General features: G+C 37.3%; 1 protein-coding gene across 5 annotated transcripts in view; it reads right to left on the reverse strand.

The window, feature by feature from the left end:
• Window positions 1–4,769: 4,769 nt before the first annotated feature.
• PAM (peptidylglycine alpha-amidating monooxygenase) overlaps window positions 4,770–20,881 on the reverse strand; it is a 152,559-nt gene continuing 136,447 nt past the window's right edge. For 2 of the 5 annotated variants that reach the window (XM_056324481.1, XM_056324484.1), the window contains 10 exons: window positions 17,797–17,913; window positions 17,219–17,291; window positions 16,432–16,639; window positions 15,562–15,762; window positions 12,718–12,836; window positions 11,633–11,732; window positions 10,207–10,260; window positions 7,695–7,898; window positions 6,121–6,177; window positions 4,770–5,586 (listed from right to left, as the gene is read on the reverse strand). In XM_056324481.1, the coding sequence (XP_056180456.1) occupies window positions 5,411–5,586; window positions 6,121–6,177; window positions 7,695–7,898; window positions 10,207–10,260; window positions 11,633–11,732; window positions 12,718–12,836; window positions 15,562–15,762; window positions 16,432–16,639; window positions 17,219–17,291; window positions 17,797–17,913 (1,309 nt within the window). In that variant the 3' untranslated portion in view covers window positions 4,770–5,410. Of the gene's footprint in view, window positions 5,587–6,120; window positions 6,178–7,694; window positions 7,899–10,206; window positions 10,261–11,632; window positions 11,733–12,717; window positions 12,837–15,561; window positions 15,763–16,425; window positions 16,640–17,218; window positions 17,292–17,796; window positions 17,914–20,881 lie in introns of all 5 variants that reach the window. The other 3 variants (XM_056324480.1, XM_056324483.1, XM_056324482.1) reach the window with 2 other exon arrangements.

Raw genomic sequence — 20,881 nt, forward strand, 5'->3', positions numbered from 1 at the left:
AAAACTGTATTTTTTAAGCAGATGGTAATTATGGAAGCATAAATAAATGTCTGAGAACAATGTGACCTGCACTGCATGAAGGCTGCATGACTGACCTTTCATGGAAGTTAGTTAGAGTAGAAGAATAATCTGGTTGTGCAGTGCATTAGGTAAACTGGGAAACGGTCAATAAAATTTTGCAGCTCCCCAAAAACTGGGCACCTTTTGGTACCTGTTAAACCATGGTTGCTGTAAGCAGGATTTCACATACAAAATGCTTGGAAAAAGGCCATCCCTCCAGTTCCTTATGTGTAGCACAGTGTGTGACCTAAAATCTAGCTCAATGACACATAGCAGAATTGTGGGATTCAGTCCTTTTTAATGCAAGTAATCTCTCGAGCTGCAGTTTTAGGATGTTCGGTGACTGAAGAAAGCAGTAACAAACATGGTGGGGAGGGTATCGCACCACTGAGGAACAGTGCAATGGCCAGGGCAGGGTTCAGCTCTTAAGACCTACATGGCAAGTAGCACCAACTTCAGCCTGTTACAGCTGCATATGTAGGTTGCTTCATCCCCATTCTGACAAAATTCTTAAAATCTAACTAAAAAAAAAAAAAAAGAGTAGAAGATTTAGGTTGCCTATATGTTTCAGTTTGAAAACATAGTTTGTAATTAATAATTTCCCTAGTTTGTTGACCTGTTACCACTGACTATTTGTTAGGAACAGATTGCTCCACTGCATCTTTAAAATGGTACTTTTGGTACAGTTCCCCAGGAAAAAAAAAAATGCCTCTGCATCATCTGCACATTTTTTTAAAAGCTGTACAATAAAATCAGACAGAGCTTCACTTGCAGGTTGCTGTGCTTTACGTGCAACTAATTAATAAGAACCACTAGCAGAAAGGAGCTAAAGAAAGGAGCAGTTCAGCAAATGTGCCTTCATGACCTGCAAAATTTAGAAAATTTAGAAGTCGCTTCCAAGTTGACTCCCATGCAGCTCTCCCTGGGACCTCTCCAAATATGCTGTAACAAAGCCAGCTGGATGTCCCTTTAGGTTTTCCAGCCACCATGTCGAGAAAACAGCAAGAAGTCTGCAGGATTTGCTTGGATAAATAGCTGCCACTGGAGATTTTAAACCCACCTCTACACTTAGTCCCCTCTTTTCTTCTGCCATTAATGTTTAGCTATGCGGATGAATTTAAATTTTTCACAGGTATTGGAGTTCGATGAGCAGTTATAGTGTAGATTTTGCTAACCAATTCTGATAAAATGGAGAAAAAATACTTTCACATTTAAGAATTAAAAGAACAGGTAAAGGCAAACCAAGGTGCTAAAACTTGAGGCTTTACTAGCATCTGGTTTACACAGAAAATACCATGGCCTGATTGCAGCTCTAAATTTTAATTGACCTGGACATTTGGTTCTAGGGGTTTTTTTTATTAGTACATTACATGAATCCACACAAACTGCACTACATTGTAACACAGTCTTTCACATTTAAATATATGTCCTAACATGCAATTAAATCATAAAATTGCTTTTGAATTGCTCAGCAGTGACCTGCTCTCAACTTGTATTGCTAATGCATACACAGTCTTTCAAACAACTTCCCACGTGTTTCAATGGCAAGATAAAAATCATGTACCATGACCCACACAATCCTAAGCCTCTGCAGCATAACAGACATTACTGACCTAAAAGTTCTGATAAAATACAAATAAATGCTCTGGCAATAAAGAAGCTGTTGCAATTTACTTCATTGATCTATAAATCTTCATTAACAACTACAGTGCACTACTAATTAGCAAACTCTACTTAATCAAGGTGCTTCCCAAGGAATCAATTTACACCTAATGATACTTGTGGCAAGGACAGCTGCTTAATTGGGATGGTAATTTCATTTAACTGGGACACCTTCCAGTGACTTGGCTGACAACCTGCATGTTACAGTTCAGTGCATCCTCCTCATGGCAGCTTGCAGTTGCCCTGTTCTGCCCTCACAGCTGGTTCACAGCGAGCTACTGAAAATCTGATGCTGCTTGCCAGTGGAGAGTGGCCACCTTGCCATCACTGAAGGACTGCCAGTATGTCAGACTATTCAAAACAGGGAGATGCTTGATACTGTACTACCACAGGGAAACGTGATTAGCTACTTCATCAGCCTAATTTTAATGAAAATATTCAGTCTCTACAACAGCTGGGATTCCTCCATCTTAAAAAGGCTTAAGAAAAGATTAATCAGCAATTCATGATAGTTAGTGTCATGTCTTTGAAGTCTTAAAATGTGCAATTCCATGTCGTTTATTAAAAAGCAGTCTTAACTCAGACAATTGCTGAAACTATTAACAACATAGAGTCCAAATCCACTAGCTGAGATTGAATAACCAGTATTCAATATTTAATATATACCTAGTAATATTAGCACATAGAACCTGCTAGGATGGAGGTCTGCTGGCTTATTAAACGTGAGAGTTATGATTACAGAAAGCATATGTCTTCTTTTCTTTTTACATGAATTTTCTATAACATCTCTGGTACATTGTTTTCATAAGATGCAGTGTTAATAAGAACTAAAGAACATTCCGTGCCTTCAGGCAGGTTCAGATTTTCTGCCAGTGCACCTGTATGAAATTAAAGCATGCAACTTGAGGTGCTGAAGTTTGCTTGCTGCTGTCAAGTAGTTTGTTGCCTGTCAACGCAGGCATCAAAGAATCACAGAATGATTTGAGTTGGAAGTGACTCTGCTCATCTAGTTCCACCCTCCCTGCATGGGCAGGGACACCTTCCACTAGACCAGGTTGCTCAAAGCCCCATCCAACCTGGCCTCCGACACTTCCAAGGATGGGGCATCCACAGCTTCTCTGGGAAACCTGTTCGAGTCTCACCAACCATAAAGTAAACAAATTCTTCCTAATATCCATTCTAAATGTACCCGCTTCTAGTTTAAAACCATTGTCCCTTGTCCTATCCCTACAGGCCTTGGTAAAAGGTCTGTCTCTTACAAGCCTGCTTTAAGTACTGAAAGGCCGAAATAAGCTCTTCTCGGAACCTTCTCTTCTCCAGGCTGAATAACCCCAACTCTCAGCCTCTCTCCAAAGGAGGGGTGTTCCATCCCTCTGATCATTTTTGTGGCCCTCTTCTGGATCCACAAGAGGTCAATGTCCTTCTTGTGCTGGAGACCCCAGAGCTGTGTGCAAGTGGGACTTCAAGAGAGCAGAGCAGAGGGGAAGAATCTCTTCCCTCAACATACTTCTCCTTATGCAGCCCAGGATTTTTGGTAGAGACCCACCTCTGAATTCCAGAGAGCAGAGAGTATTGCAAATGTTGAATTAATCCGTTTTAGCTGGTACTTGCAATTACTTTTAAAACGTTAAAAAACTTAAAAAAACCCCAACAATTACAGTTCAGCTACTCCCCCTTAACAAAGCAACTTTTTAACGGGAGATAAGGATCAAATAAAGGAAAGGAGCAAGCAGGCAGCTGCATATTATCTGCATCGACCTAACACCATGGAGGCAGAGAACACCCCACATCAGATGGACATAAATGAGCTATCTAAATGTTAGAAAATATACCTTTACTGATCACTTTTGAGAAAAGCCTGTGAACTTTCAGAACTGATGCCACATAATCACCTGTGATAGTGGTGCCCCCACACCTTTCTTAACCGGTCTCCTTAAAAACTTCCTGTAAACTACCTGTTATCTTTGCAGACAGCTTTAGAAGATCCTTCCCAACTACCTTATTTATTTTTAATCATATACAGGGAGATCAAGGCCACAGCTAAAAATAACAGGCAGAAACAGACTGTTTCCTTGTAACATTAGGAAAACAGAAATTAGCAGGAGAGGAAGCAACTTAAGAGGATGCACCAAATACATACAACATGAAACTGAGCCTTGTACTCAGTATTTTAGAAAGCCATCCTGGAGATTTCTCTATACTGGAGAAAAAATGACCTGTCAAGGATTTTAAGTTTTGGTTGCTGAAAAAGGAGATTTATAAAATCTTGCTGAGGGAGGAAATCTTGTCTTCTTCTCCACTATCACCCTTATTCCTGCAAAAAACATCTGGCAAAACCTGTGCCACAAGGAGCCTATTTTTCAAGCTCAGCACCAGCAATAGCTATTACAACACCGCAATGATGATAAAGAAAGCTGTTTCATGAAACCCTGTGGCAATTACAGCTGTGTACACTCTACTTATAATACATGTTTTAAAAGGAGATTAATCACGCTCTGATCCTCAAACTAGACTCATAAATTATGATGACGTCACACAATGATTCACACTTCAGATGACTCATACAGCCAGGATCATCACCTAGCAGGTCTTCTACAGGTCTCATGTTCAATGAGTAAACACATTATGGGATTGAGGACTCCTGTTGTATGTATGAAAAAGGAAGTGTGGAGAAACAAGAAAATCAGTACTACAAATCAGAATTAGATGCCTACCCTGACTAATTTGCATAGTTAATTTGAGACACAGGTTTCCTCTTAGCTGTGACCATGTTTTATTAAATAGCCTGCAATTTTATTATACAAGTAAAATTCCTCTTCAAATGTTTAAGCTTGACTTTGTACATGTATGTAAATTATTAGTCTTTAAAAAAAAAAGCTTCTGACATAGCAAAATATTTTTCCATCTTCCATACAAAACAGTACTTTCTCTCTGCTGGTAGAAGACATCAAGTTTTTTACTGTATTAAGTGGTCTGTGTAACACTTACAAAAGTTATATACAAAAAACTTAAAAGTATGCAAAAATTCCAAAGTACACTCCGACAGCTAATGCTCTGCGAATACTTTATTACACAAATTACATTCAGCTTCTGAAAATAGTGTTCTAACAGTGATAGCATCTAAAAATAAGACATCCCAGAAACACAGCAAGTTAGGAAGAAGAAAAAAAATTAAATAGAGACTTTTTTATTTCCTTCAATGCAATATAATGTTAGTGATTTTAAAAAAATAGAAGAAGATTTAGCAGCTTCATTTTCTTGTGGCACTGTATTTTCTCTGTACTGCAACAGGTTAAGGACATTGAAGAGGAAAGGCACACAACAGAAACTGGCAACTGAATAGCTATGGGAAAAATACTTTGATGAAGCAGATAGTAAGACTTATTTACAGGATCCCCAAATTGTGATGAGAAACTACTACTGCTTTAAATCAGTGCTGCAATTATAAGACTGTATGCTTTATTAAGGTGTTCACATAAAAAACAATGGCACTGAAATGGAACTTCCATACACTCCTCCATTTAAAAAACAGAACTCAAAAACAAACAAAAGTCAAAGGAACCAGTGTACAGCCCCACACAGACTAGTACAGTTTACTATTAAATACACAAAATCTTCAACGTGCTTAAGGGAAAAGGAATCTGACATTCTGGGTTGAATTGTATAATGGAGAACTCAAAGGCTGGTTTCAGGATGATGAAGGTGCTGGTGGAGGTGCTGAACACTCTTCCTCTGAATCTGTGCCATCATCTTCATCTTTTTCTTGATCACTTCCTTCAGTGCTCAGTCGGTCAAAGCCTTTTCGGCTGTAGCCTTTGTGACTTGCAAAGAAGTTTCCAAGGTTGAGGCCACCGCCGCCTTTCCCTGTGGAAAGGCAAGGCTTGTCATACAGTTTGCTTTACTGTACGAGGGGAATAAAAATCTATCTGCTCATTCAGTGGTACAGTGGAGCTTATTTTGAGTTTCCTTCCAGAAACTGTTCTTAAACATCAGCACATGAGCCACAAAAGCTAAGTTTATAGGAAAGAAGGCAAGTCATCTTTGAAGCAGAAGCCCCAAACTACTTTTTTCAGCACCCACTGTTTCATTAAGTCTTTAGAAAGGCTATCTGTGTGCCTACCCATTTGCCCTTTGTCTCAAAGTGCTTCACTGCATTCACCAGATCCACAGATAACACATTATTACTGCTTTCCCACTGGTAGTGACACATCCTTTTCAGCAGGCAGATAATAATGGATGAAAAGTATCATAAAAGATATTTCCACAAAAAACCTGAGGTATGCCCCCAATCCTTCTTCTGAGAAAGTTCCATCAAATCTGTTACTCAACTAGAAGTGAATACAGAAAAAAGCCTCCAGTTACTGCATTCTTAAAAAACCTCCAGCGACTCAGACTTACCTCTAAGTCTGCCTAAAATTCTCCCTGAACTTGAATCAAGTTTGTGTTCCCCATCAGCTGAAAAATAAGGTAATTTCAGAAATAAGCTAAAAAAATCACATTCCATAATTAAATAATGATCTGTATTTTCTGATACAAAGTACATTCAACAAATTGATCATCAGCTCTAAGAAACAAAACTGGTACTTTTCAGCTTCTTGATTAAAGTGAAATTATACTTCCTAATAAAATTATCATACCATAGATGTTCAGTTCATGACAATTCAGCCATTAAGAAGATTTGAATGTAAGTTATTTCTGAGATTTTCATTCCCTCAACTGTTCACTGATGTTACTGTGAAGAGTTTACAGGAAGGACAAGAACTTCATAATTTATAATGTGCAGAACTTCATTCTAGCACACTGCAAAATATAGCTTGACATTTGAAATGGTATAGATTCCCTTCAGACAAGACTGGCTTTCGGATGAACTTTCCCCCCAGCCCTCACAAACTATATCCTCCTCCCTGGCATCTCTTTCTGTCCTTTGTCCTAAGACAAATTAAATGCCACGACTAAACTGTCTTTTCCTATATACTAGTCAGTTCCCATAAATCCATGCAAGAAGTTTACTTTGCTCTTTGACACAGTAAATTCAAGCGCTGCTTGAATCCAAGTGGAACGCACGGATACTATTGTGGAGCATATCCATTAGAAGCAGTACTGCTGTAGTCTACAGTATTAGCACATGTGATGTGCTAAACACGTTTGAACACAAAGAGTCGGGAAGCTGCACACTGAAATCTTCAAATAAAATACATCCAGCTAAGTTGCACAGCAATATTAGATCACTGAGTTACCTCCTCTGTCCTAGTATGTCCTAGTCAGTGGCAGAATGTGTTATTTATCTGTTCCATGTAAATTTTCTTCTTTTCATGAGAATATTTTGATGAAAAATATTTATGCAATACAAAATAACAAACTCCTACTGCATGCTACCAGTTTCTCAAAAGTAATGTTATTATATAATAGGAATTAAGAAAAAATATACATAGCATTGTTAAGCACCAATTAAAGCTCTCACAGCAATGGATGGAGGTGCATTATGGAAACATATCTGAGTCACAAAATGCACGAGGTAGTAGTGAAAAGTAACATATAATCTCTTGTAAATGTTATTTGCATTTTGCTTATACCTTCGTAATACCCATAGAGTCTATTGTTCACAACAATCTAAAGATCCCAAGCTGAAAATCAAACTATGCCCAGAGTATGAAAACTTGTGTATTCTAAAAACTAACATGAATGTATTCTAGTTGTTTCTGAGATACAAATTTTCAGCTTGACACCAATTGAAGTTTTAGATACATGTTCACTTTTCAAAGGTAGTGGCTTTGAGATGCAGTATCAAAAACATTGGGGGATGCAGTTGCTGTGTGCATGCTGATTTGCAGTTTTCATGCAGTGTCACAGTAACTGTTCAGAAAGCTAAAGGGATGGTAAACCTCTCCCTTCATATTCTCATCCCTCACTGTTCAGTGACATTTTGAACTGGAATAATAAAAGCCTGTTCTCTTAGAGTTACTCTCAGTTACCTCCATAGACAGTTGTCTTCCTCCACCGAATAAATACTAAAATTGCCAGCAGGACAACAACAGGGATAATTAGAAGAGTTGTAATAAGAACAAAGGGCACTCCAGTGCTGGCCTGTTGCACCGAATGTTGTTTTTCCTGCTTCTTTACAGGGTCTGTCGATTCCGGTTTGCTTTTCAATCTGGCTTCTACAATTGCTTCTGACTCTTTAAAAAGAAGACAATTTCAGTATGCAATCCATATGCATCAAGCAACACAGAACATGGCATTAGAGAACAAGTTAGAATATGTGAAGCGTTGAGTAGCAAGGAAACAAAAGACAAGCATTTATGGAGAGACATTTTTAGCTCTTGCTGATGCTACCCCAAATGTAAGGCAGAGAGAGTCTGAACGGTATCACTGACTAACAAAGATGCCCTCCCCTTTCCTAGAATGGAGAAAGAAGAGGTGTCAGGCAGTTTTGTCTTGAAAAGTATCTGTAATTTAAAATATAGGAAAATCCTCAAAAGATCTATTTTTGAAACAGGTGTGTGATGTGGTATCAAACAAAAATATACTTTTGATAATAACACTTCCAGAAGAATATAGAAATCCAGCATGTGCTGTATTATCATAAACAAAAAGGAAAGCATTTAAAGTTCCTTTTAATAAACTTGTGACAAGGGTTAAATTTTCAGAACTGCTACATCCTGTGAAGGAACTCTGGCTCTGTAAATCTGGAGAGCTTTTGAAAACTGCATCCAATCATTCCTGACTAATTTGTTACCTCTCCACCTACATGGAGAAAAATAATTTCAGTAAAATTCTCCATGCTGTTCTCTGTGTGGAGAAAGGATCACATGCTTTGTGCTAACTTTTAATGAGTAAAACCATATATATATATAGTCTGACTTAACTACATGTCTTAAGAAGTAACTGCATCAGAACTACTCTGGATCAACTCTGTTTTGATTCTGTGTCAAACTTAATATGATGTTCTGTTCTGAAAGAACAGCAAATGCTGCAGCTTACACTTAACACTAATACGATGATAACAATGATATCATTGTTATCACTAATACAATGATAAAAATGATACAATGATAACATGCTGTCTGTTCAAGTAGTAGTTATAGCCAAGAGCAATTTTCCTCCACCGTCTTGCCCACCTCTGGGCAAAGCTATAGTTCTCCACATGCTTTCCCTGGCTTCACAGCAGTGTAAGTGATAGTAACAGCTCGTTACCAGGAGGCTGAGGAAGTACAGGCCACTCCTGTCTGTTTATTAAGCAGAAGATGACACAAAGTCCATTGGTTATCTGTTTTCTTCAGGTGGAGTTGAAAGATGTTAATTTCTGCTTACCTACCCTAAGCAGTTTACAGATTGTTACTTAAAAACTGTTTCTTACCCTGCTGATACTATTGCATTTTTCTCTAACATTAGAAGTGTGAGCTAGCATTCTATCTTCCTAAAGAAAATCAAAATGCATTAATATATCCCTAGATTTGTTGCACTGTGGATGCTGTAATGTCACCTCCTCCCTTTTGAGTGCTTCAGAATAAAAGATAAAATAAAAGGGTAACAGTTTCAGCAATAAGGATTTCATTGTTTTATAATGTCAGTCTCCTTTATTCTACTTTATTCTGTATGCCTGGAACTGGCAGTTGGGATCTTTTGGTATTTTCCTTTGTCTGCATATCCATGCCTAAAGCAAACCTCACAACCTCTGAATTCAACCAAAGAAAAACAGTTAAGAACATCTGAACATTTTATAAATGCGTCTTGGTAACGTGGTACTGTTTTTCGGTAAAGGAAACTAACTTTTCCTTTTCAACCTACTTAACTGAATACAAATGGTTAAAATTACTTTTAATCTTCCCAAATTGCTATTTTACCCCTTTAATCTCTCTACGTACATTTATCTCCTTATATTAAGTTTCTACATGTTTTCATTTTCTGTTTTTTTTTTTTCATTTTCATGCAATAAATTGAAAAAAAAAAAAGCTGTAGAATTAGGGAAATAAATCTAAATAGAAAAAAAGTAATTGTTGCCATACGGTGTGACTGGCAAGGCTATGTACTGAAAGACTATACAGAAAGACAAACCAATTGCCGTTTGAAACACCCCTTTTTTGGTGGTTGAGGGTTGTGGAGCAGGGGGAAGGGTGCTGGGGAGTAACAATCACAGTTGTATTTCAGAGCTATTTCTGCATCCCACAGAGATACCAATCTGGACCATACCAGATAGTGGTACGGAATTAATCCACTAGTTACGTTTTTATCTTAGTGTCTGTGAAGCAGCTGTCATCAGTGCTAATGAAATGTTTAGATTGGCTGCAAAATAGTGTCTACTAAGTAACAGGGTTATAAGCTGCTTTCTAGTGCTTCCTATGCTGGCTCATTTTCTCTCTATGAAATGATGGTGAAAAACAAAACAATCAAATTAGTTAGCATTTTTCCTTCCAACTTTGCAGAAGCAGTCCTAGTCCATGTGAAAATACTGGTTCCTTCATTTCCATTACAAATCGGACTAACCTTTTATTTCCTGTACCTCAATACCAGCCTTTTTAACTGACCGATGTTCCATTTCTGTAAAACAAAATGACCCTTCAGGACAACTGACATTTCAGAAAGACATCTGGTGACATTTTCCTGTTAGCTTTCTCAAGTGTACAGTACAATCCTACAGTAAACAATCCCGTCAGCACCTGAACTTCAACAAGGAGAGTCAATACAAACCATTACAAGCTTACAAGGCCATGGCAAAAAGAAAACTTAATTCATGAAGGGTGTTTGCAATAATTAACTCATGCCGCAGAGATTTTACGGGCATGTGTAAAGGCTCAGGGAGTCCCACAAAAAAACCCCTGTTAATTATAATCAAAATCACAACGGATTAAAGGCTGGCTAAATCAGGGCTCCTTAGCTACTGCAGTTTTATACTGCAGCAAAAGCTAAAGAGAAAATTATATGCAAGGGCTTTCCTTAACTAATCTGTAAGTGATCAATAATTCCATTTCCCCCCCCTCATATTTCTTTGAATAAAAGCCTAGGAGTGTTCTTGTTCATGTTACTATATGCAGAAAAATCCATATCCAGTGAGAAGTAAAATTTATCTAGTCCAGTCTCCTGTTAGAGCACCTAATACCAGATGCCCCAAAGGAAAATTCATGAATTATAAACAGACAAATACGGAATAACTAGTTTAGTCAGAAGTTAATTTATAACAGCAGACTCTAACTGGGATGACTAACACGCTGAAGCCTGAGGCTTCATCTGTCTCATACATTTTTTATCCAACATAATGTAACAGTGGATTATATTTTTATTCATGTAAAATATTTAATCTCTTTCTGAATTCTTCTAAATTGATGTCTGAATAATCAGGTCCCTCTCCCTGAAGCCAAGATGCCTGCCTTGGGGGTTACTAGATTAAAATGAGGAAGTGTTTCCACTTCATGGAAATGGGACTTCAAATTATACTAGATTCATTTTCTAATGATAAATATTCCCAATGAAATTAATATAAATTTTAAATTGACTTGTCTTTTTACTTCAGCCCCTGGGGGTTTCCTGTATGATAACCTCAAAAGAAGCAGTTGATTTCTCAGCAAATGATACATTAGAATTAACTAAGATGCTAAAGAGTCATACGTTAGTTTAAGCAGGTACTGACATGACAAGGGATAGATCTACCATGAGGCAAATGCATTTTGATTCCTCCTGTGACAAACAAACTCATGCTTTCAGGACTTTTGTTTGACAAAGCATGTAGCCATGCTAAAGAATGGCCTTTTAATGAAAACTGAGCAGCAGCACACAACTTCTGCAGGCAGAGCTTGTAGTGTATTTAAATCATTGTCATTAAGCTACCAGGTTGCTGGCCAGTGCTACCAGATAAGTGGTACTGATCGAGGATACAAAATGTGAACTTGTGACGTTGAGAACAAAAATAACATACTTTCTGTGGACACAAACTTCCACACTGCTCTTGCAAGAACATCTCCAACGTATACTGTTTTATCTTCAGAGGCGACAACATCATGTGGCATCTCAAAGCTCTGTGAAGATAAGCAGGTACAGGTTACTCTAAAGTCTTGGCACATCCACGAGGCCTCCTTAACCTTGAACTTGAGATTGGTCATATTCAGTCCTTAGAGTGGAAAATGCAGCAGGTGCTGGTGTGAATGCCTAACATGAGTGAAGGGAGAGAAATTCCATTTCTATTGGATGTTTGCCTTCTCCAGGGGTAACAAGGAGACTATTTGACGTATTCATGCTAAACAGGTTTTGCATTTATAACACTTAAATTCCTATTCTTGCATTCAGTTTTATCCAGTGAAATATAAACTAAAATTATCATGAATCTTGGTTTGAGGCCCACATATTTATTTTTCCTGAGTTTATATGCAACACAGCTATTTGCTATACTCAGAAAAAAGTAACCCTTAATATAATTTTAAACTGGACTGCAAATAACAGAGTATATGTGTTACCCAGGAACAGGAATCTTAACATTCATTCTTTAGTCTAATACAATCTATGGAAACTTTTTTTTAAACAAACATAATTTTTATGTACAATACGGTATGAAAATCATTTAGCCTTAACTTCCACACTACTCTTCTGTAAGGAAGGGATGCAACTATATAGTTGAGTATTATTTCTGCTTAGGGATATACTCTATTTTTTGACAAATTTGTAACATACAGATATATGAATATTTCAAGTCATTCACTCTTTTACATTAGCTTCTAAGAACTGTCTGTCGGCAAAAAAGTAAGCTTATTCTGACTGAAGGTATTATTGGTAGGAATCATCTTGAAGCTAGTATAATTTTCAAATGTGTTCCACATGTAGAAACTGGGACCCAAAACTGTAGTGTCTTTATTAAGTTAATATTGTAAATAATTCCTTTTGAATACCTTACACTATAAAACATCTTATTTCCTGTAACAGTCTGACAAAAATTGGAGAAGTAGGATGTTACCAACATTCTCATATATATCTAATTATATGCACCAGGCACTCTGTGCAATACTCTACCTTTCTAAGCGGAATAAAAGTAGAAATTATTTCTCCAGTGGAGAAGTTCATCACAAATCCTTGCACTGGTTCTGTCTCTCCAGGATAAGGCATTCCATTAACTGCAAAGAGGAGACCACCTGCAACAACATTAAATATGCTTTAAGAACCTACACATAGCAAACTGCAGTGAAGATGAACTGTAAAGGTTTAGATGAAAAAGGCTGTCTGAAAGAAACAGATGGAGAGAAATGTAACTCAATAGGAACCTAAATCACAACAGGATAGGATAGTTAAGTAACGTAAAACAGGTGAATGTTTGGCATTTAAGAGATGCACACTTTGTCCAAATGAGAACAAGTAAGGCAGTATTTTACAGATTGGTTAAATGCGAAAACAAAAAGCACTAAGAAAAATAAGCTGAAGAATGCTTTGCTAAGGATGCCTTGATCTAATAATGAAAAGTTCTTTAAATGCATCAACAGCAGAAAGTCAGCTAGGGAATCAGTGGGACCACAAGAGGAAAAGGTGCGAAAGGGGGACTCGGAGATCTTCAGTTTTTGTCAGTTTTTTCTGTTGGCTATGTTGCAGATATTCTGACACTCAATTTTTTTCATAGCAAAGAGGTCAGAGGAGCCAGCTCAGCTGGAAGGAGGTACTCTAAACGTGGTAGACAAGTTGGAGGTTAATAATTCACCAGGTTTGGAAGACATTCACCCAAGTTCAGAAGGAATTCAAATGTGAAATTACAGACCTCACGCCAAGCTGAGTAACCTAGCACTGTAAACAGCCACTCCTCCAGAAGACTTGCAGGCTGTCAAAGTAATGCCCACCTACAAGAAGGGCTCAAAAGAGTCCTGGGGAACTACAGGTCAACAATTCTGGCTTCCATCCCCAGTGAGATGGTAGAATCCATAATGAAGAGAAATACATGGGAAGTGTGGCCTGTTGGAAACAAGTTGGTATGGCTTCTTTAAGGTGAAATTGTGCCCTCTCCTCCTGAACAAGGAGAAAAAGCACACAGGTAAAGGAGATTCTGTAGACATGCCTGGATTTTCAGAAAATATTTGACAAGGTTGCGCATCACAGTTTATTAAAGAATGTGAGTTGTCATAGGGCTGAATGAAAGATCCATCAGTGAACAGGAAGCAAAAAGCAGCACTTAAGGGCAGAGCTTATAATTTTTCAGGATAGAGAAGTCTGAGTAGTGCAATGAACTCCTGAACCCTGCAGAGATCACAGCCAGAAACAATTTCATTCAACAGTCTTCATCAGTGACCTGAAAAATGGAGCCAACAGTGAAATCTCCCTGTCTGAGGAAGGCACCGAGTTCTATAGAGTAGTCAAAAGCTTGATGATACTGAGAAAGTCCAGAAAGACTTTTTATAAGAATGAGTTTCAGACAGATGGCAGAACTGCTTCAGCAAAGACAAATATAGATCGATGTTTCTGCAAAAAAATAATCTAGATCATGCCAAAGTGATGTTTAGCTTGGAAGTGGCAGCTACAACTCAGGAGAGACATCTCCAAGCCATTACTGGAAGGTCTCTGAAATCTTTGGCTCCATGTACAGTGACAGCCAAAAGTTCAACAGAATGTTGGGCATCATCAGGAAAAGGATTAGGAATGGAGGGGATAGTTCTGCCACTAGCATGCCCACATCTTGAGTACTGAGTGCTTTTTTACTCTGCATCTCAAGAGGGTCCTAACACAGTTAAAGATGCTAGAGAAGAAAGGCAAGAACTACAACAATCAAGGGGCTGAAGCAATTTAATGGCTTATGGGGAGAGACTAAAGGGGCTGGGGTTCTCCTTGGGGAGGAGAAGGCTAAGAAGGAGCAGATATGGGGAATGTGGAACTATTATTCACCAATTCCCAAAATACTAGGATGAAGAAACACTCGATGAAAGTATGTCACTTTTTTAAATTAAAAAAATAAAGTGGGTAATGTATTTCTGGACCCTGTACCTGCAGGAGGTTAAGGAGACAGACAGTACAAGCCAGTTCAAAATGGGATTAGGAAAACTTATGGTCAACTGGTCTATAGAAAGATACTACAAAGAAGTCAGAAGCTACCTCCTAACACCCTTAAATAAAGTGCATGCGGATGCACACAGAGCAGGAGAGGAACAGACCAGAAAATGCAGCCAGGCTTACAGAGTCTCCTTAGAGTGCCTCTTGCTGCCGCTGTCAGAGACAGAGCTATAGGTGTCAAGTAACTCATCCAGTACAGCATTTCTTATGTTCTTGTCAGATGCAAGAGAGAGAACCTTGGTATTAAATCTGATATAAAATACTGAGTCAGGAGCCTGACATGCCAAAATTCCTTGTCCAGTTCTTGACATTTACATTACCTTTAGTATCAGCACTAAAAATCTAACCCCAGAACTCAATACAGTAATTGTTAACCAGACTGTGATAGTAAAAACCACAACTTTTTCAAAATGTTTGCTTTCAGATTTTTTGTTTTATAAACCCCAAAACTTCTATTTTTTTTCTTGATAGTTTGGAACCTCTTTATTTTGCTCTCTTCAATGGAGCTTGAAATGAGTACTTTAAAATGCTATTAACTAATTACTGACACTGCAGTCACTAGGAAGTAAACAAATTATCCACTTGTTGACATCACATTTAGGGAGTCTAATCAGTCGTTTCTCAGAAAAGAGACTACATGCAAGCTTCTCTCATCCCACAATTAGGGAAACAGGATAGTTCTAAAATTTTCCATTACATCAGCTCTACTTTGCAAGATAATAAATACCTAGCTTAAGATAACACAATAGCATTCTTGAAATAACACTGTTTACTGTGACATACTGGCACAAAACAACTACTTGAAATCTGAAGAACAGGAAAAAAGATTACCTGGAACGTATGAAACTGCAAACAACTCTCTTCCAAATGATTTGTGCTTGATCTCTCTTAGGAACTCCCCAGTCTCTAACCTGAAGCACTGAATTCGACCATTTTCCCTGTCTGCAACACACAGCTGATTGAAGTCAGGGATCAGGGCTAAGCTGTGAGGGATATGAAACTGTCCAGGTCTGGCTCTGCCTGAAGAAGTCTCTGCAATACAAAATATCCCGGTTTGTGTTAAAGTACACACTGAAACTATCAGTTTTATTTAGAAACAGCAGTATGTCACATAACACAGTGTAACACTGGCAAAAGAATAAAGTCAGCTTGCTTGCTTCTCCTAGCAGTTTTACTTGTTTAGGTAGGTAAACTGTGGTAGTCTTCTGCATTGACTTTGTAAATCCTGAACTTATGAATTCGGTATTTCCCTATAATATTTGGCATAGTTTAATGCCTGATACATAAATCTGAGTCAGGCAGAAATCTAATTATTCATAAAACTTAAAATAGATGGGATCATGGCATAAATCTTGCGAAAATGGTAAAGGTTTACACAATTTGATCAAATGTTTAAGAAAAAAACCCAAGATTTTTGTGAAAGTCAGAACATTTTCTGGATGACAGGACACGCCAACACTTGTACTGAAAGCATGCTAAAAAATTCCCATTTTTTATTTTTAGTGAACAGAAAACTACTACAAGTAGCTGTATGAACAGAAGAGAGAAAATTGGAATCCAGTGACAAAGCTGAACTTCAGCTAGGGCCTGGAAGGTATTTCAGTAATAGAAATTTATAAATAAAAGTAATAGTAACATCAGCAATCTCATGGTTCATGATAACAGCAGTATGGGTAAAGTACCAAGAGCTCTGACCTGTACCTTCTCCCCACTGCATCACGTACAATCCATTTGGAGAGAACTGAATGATTCGACTGTTACAGTAGCCATCAGAAACATAAATGCTGCCAGTGATCGGATCCACAGCCACATCAGTTGGTTGACAGAAATGATTTCTGTCACTGCCTGGTTGCAAAGCTACTCCTAAGATCAGTAATGGTTCTTTGTCATCTGCTCCCAGTTTGAAAACCTTTTTTGTCAGTCAATGGGAAAAGAGAAGACGTTTCAGTTATGGAAGGTAAAATATAAAAGGGATGACTGCCTATCGAAAAATACCTATTATTAAAATAGACTTATATGGTGTATAAAACAAATTTATGTACCAAACATAATCTTAATATATTGACTATGACACCTATTATTGGGTTTTTTATAATGTTGATTCTAGGAAATGTCTGCCTAAAATATAAATTTCCTGTGATTACAGCAAATGAATTGGTTTCACATTCTGGACTTAAGTATATAGGAGAATTGAGAAGCAAAGATGTAACAGAAAAAAACTGTTCTTTTCAAAAGAATAATTGTTTTAAAACAGATACTTTTATTTCTGAATACTATGTCCACGTAGCAAATTGTTAAACACAACTACATTCCATGATGGCCAACAGGGGTCAATTTCTGTTCTTAATGTTTATCTATGTTTACTTACTCTGTTCTTAATGTTTATCTTAACAGGCCTAGATAAATGATTTATGTCAAATCTCTAGGAAAATAAAAACATTTTTTAGCAAAATATTAAGGTCCTGGTCTTAAAACTTCAAAAACATACCTGATGGAGAGCTACATCAGTGACCCAGTAGTTACCATTTTTATCTATACTCAGACCATGTGGTAAATAAAATCTGCAAGCATAAATGTAGAAGAATCAAGTTGAAAATTTCTTTTTGGAAGAATGATGGAGATGTGAAGTTTCACTTTCTATCTACAGATCAACAAATGCTGTAGATAATAACTACCTGCTGTATTTAATGAAAAAAGTAGCTTTACAGGACAGAATTTTCTTAACAGGTGTGTCTCAGCTCAGAAACCCAGTTGATCTCTGGTATCTCACTCAGGCTAATATTTGGTATCTTTAAGGACAATACACAACACTCATGAGCTCGGCATTTCTGTTAATCTAGCTGGTAGATTAAATTGTACTAATTGCTAGAAAGCAGAGACAATAAAGATGGCAAACTACCTTTAATAGTTGTTGATTTTGTATTTATTCTTTATGTATTAATTTAAATAAACTCAGAAGCTACAATCACACAATGTAATATAAAACACGTGAAAATGGGTTTGGGTTTTTTTTGAGGAAAATATACAGAAATGTTAGTTCAAATAATAAAAGCAAAAATAACTTACAGACTTTTGCCCATGGAATGAAGCAGTTTTGCATTACTTGGATTCAGGACAAGAATTGTGTTCTGTTCAATTGGTCCAAGTCCTCTTTGCTGATAAACAAATTTGCTATCAAAAGAGCTACACAAAAATAATGGAGTAGAAAGCAACCATTAGAACGCTCACCTGATGAACAACACACATGCAACTTTTAGCTGAGTTTTGTAGTTTAACGCCAGTGTGGGGTTATCAGCTTTTCTTTTTCTTTAAATAAGCCTTATTACATTACTATATGACTGCAGGAGTTACAGTGTTGGATGTCTGTATCTCCTACTGAGGTTAAGACTTCCAAACTAAAAGAACACCAAATGAACACAGCAACAATTAATATAATCCTAAAGCAAGCAAGCAAGTAAAATACTCTTCTTTTTTTTTTTTTTGTTTGTTTTCTTTGCCATGGCAAATCAGAAATGGAAAATCAAACAACGAAGCCCAAGTAAAAATACACCTAATCACCAGGGCATAACTGCCTGTAAAAAGTTATACTTTGTACTGTCTAAGGCAGTGTGTGTGTGTGTGTGTTTGAGTGTCTTTCATTTTTGATTTTTTCAAACACAACTCAATGTTTTGCTAGAGCTTACTATTGTAAGGTTCAGGTCTTATGGTTCTTATCCTTTTCAGAGTGTGCTTGCAGGAGACTATAGGATACGATGTGTATTTCTCCTATCCCCACAACTCTACAGTCAATTTTCAGGGTACATGTAATATATTAATCAAGAACATTTTAAAATGTCATTATTTCAGACATTAACAACATTCCAGAAGACAATTACTAGGCATAAAATTATCATATGCTTAACAAAGCATAAAATATAGTTGTCTGTACCCGTAAAGAGAAGTTGGCCATATTACTCAAACCTGTTGAAATATACGTTCAGCATTTAGTGAACGTAATTAGTGTAAAATTTTTTGAACAAATTTAGAAAATGGTATTTGACTGTGGATGAAAAAAGCGTGAACATAAGACATACTCCCCCACTCCCACCTTGTATTTTTAAATCCATTTGTTAATCCTAAGAGAAACACAGCTATGATTGATGCTACTTTGTAAACAAGAATATACTCTGTAGACACAGAGAAGGCTATGAATAAAGCTATTAAAACTTCATATTGCACAGCCCTAGCAGCATGACCTCTTCATAACATTAAACATTTATATGTCTAGAATTTTCAATGTGGAAAAGCAGTACTGGCTTCATATATAGCCAGAAAAATCTGTGTGACAGGATGTGTTTAAGTTTCTGCATAGGCTATAATTAAAAAATATTTAGATACTACTGCTGTGTATGGTAACTACCTGTGACTATTTATTTGATTTGTCATATAATCAGTAAATAGTTTTCACTACAAATAGTTAAGCACAAGGTGATAGTTACTAAAACTCTATACTGACCCCTTCTAAAACTGTGCTGTGGTGCTATAGGGAGACAGGGTAAACAGTACCGACAGAGAATGGCCCGCTGATGTGTATCTTCTTGTTTAGCCATGGTTCAGCAGGTGTGGTTTTATTCTTTACCATTACTGGCAGCAATCTTCTGTGACAAGTTCTCTTGGCTTTAAACAGTTTTATTTAAAAAGGAGGCTAATACTTCTAGAGGACTTCCTCTAGGTATGGATGACCACAACTGAAGAACCCACACTGGACAGACTGAGCTGATGTTACTAACGTTGTTACTGATCAGCACAGCTGAACATACAACAGAATAGGTATTGTACAAAAAAATCCACAGAAAACAAGGTTGTATCTCTGGAGATCTCACTAACTAGAAAGAAACCTTAAAACATGACTGGCTTTCCTTATGATTTTGGTTCTTAGTAACAGCGCTGTCCAGACTTTGAAGTATTCCCTGCTAGCAACTACCTGGTTCTTCTGGGAACGGAGTGCTTTCAGCGTAAATAAGAGATTATATGGTATTTTATGCAAAGAAAGCCTAGTGAACTTTGAAATGAGTTTATGGCACTGATCTTCCATGCATCTTCTCCCTGTCAAATTTCCTTTTCTAGGAATAAGACTGGCATGCTACAGAATCAGTCACTCTTCCCTTCCCAGTGTTTGAGACCAATTTCCCAGGCAGCCAATGTTCCTTTGTTTCAACTGATAAATGAAGACACAAACAATGCTGACTATTGCTAGCTTAAAAGAAGCAAGACCAAAATCAAGCAGCCAAAATAAATTAATATCTTACTATTATATGTCATATTGCTTTGCAGCATGGTTTTGTAATAAGTTCTGCAGTTTGATATCAAAGGACAACCAAAATATGCTGCATGTCATTATTGCTAATTTCAAACCCCGGTGTGATTCCACAGCTATTTTTCTACTTCTCAGCTGGCCACTTTACACTAATACAAAGAATTTATTTCTAAAGGTAACATCCTTCTGGTGGGCTACATATTAAATTTAGACAGACCACCTGATCTCATAACCCCTGAAGGCATAACCCTGAGTTCTATTCTCGATCAATATCCACCACAACTGTGGTACCGTGCTCAGCCTGAATTAACCTGCCTAGCTTGTTAAGAATGCAGTAACAAGAATACAGTTTATATTCTTTATTATGTCTTTTATAAATTGCATGAATAGTATACATTTTACATCACAAAATGTAAACTGTCAACTGATTCATTCCTTAGCCAGCTGAATAGTTCCAGTTTTTTTCATTCTGAACAGCACATGCTGCATATAGCAAAGACAGTTCTGAAACCGAGGAGACAAGCCTGACTTATTTAAAAGGAATTTTTTCTCTTGTGTTTTTAAATCATGCACAGAAGGAATGCTACAGCCACTGAAAAGCTGCTACTTTATTACAGGGCTTGCATAACTGCTGTTGTGTTCTAAAGCAGACTGAAGCTGCCAGATAAAACAGCACAGACCATTCACCCAGCTGTATTTAGCTGCCTGGGGATCCAGCTTCTACTTCTTATATTATTAATGCATTGGAAACATTTGTCCGTGGCCTAACAACACATATTGTATTTATTTAGTTTGTTTCTATACTGTGCTGTTGAAGCAATGAAACAAGAGAAAATAAATTCTGGGTGTCCAGGC

Source organism: Falco biarmicus, chromosome Z (assembly GCF_023638135.1).
Source record: "Falco biarmicus isolate bFalBia1 chromosome Z, bFalBia1.pri, whole genome shotgun sequence".
In the NCBI taxonomy this organism is placed as follows: domain Eukaryota; kingdom Metazoa; phylum Chordata; class Aves; order Falconiformes; family Falconidae; genus Falco; species Falco biarmicus.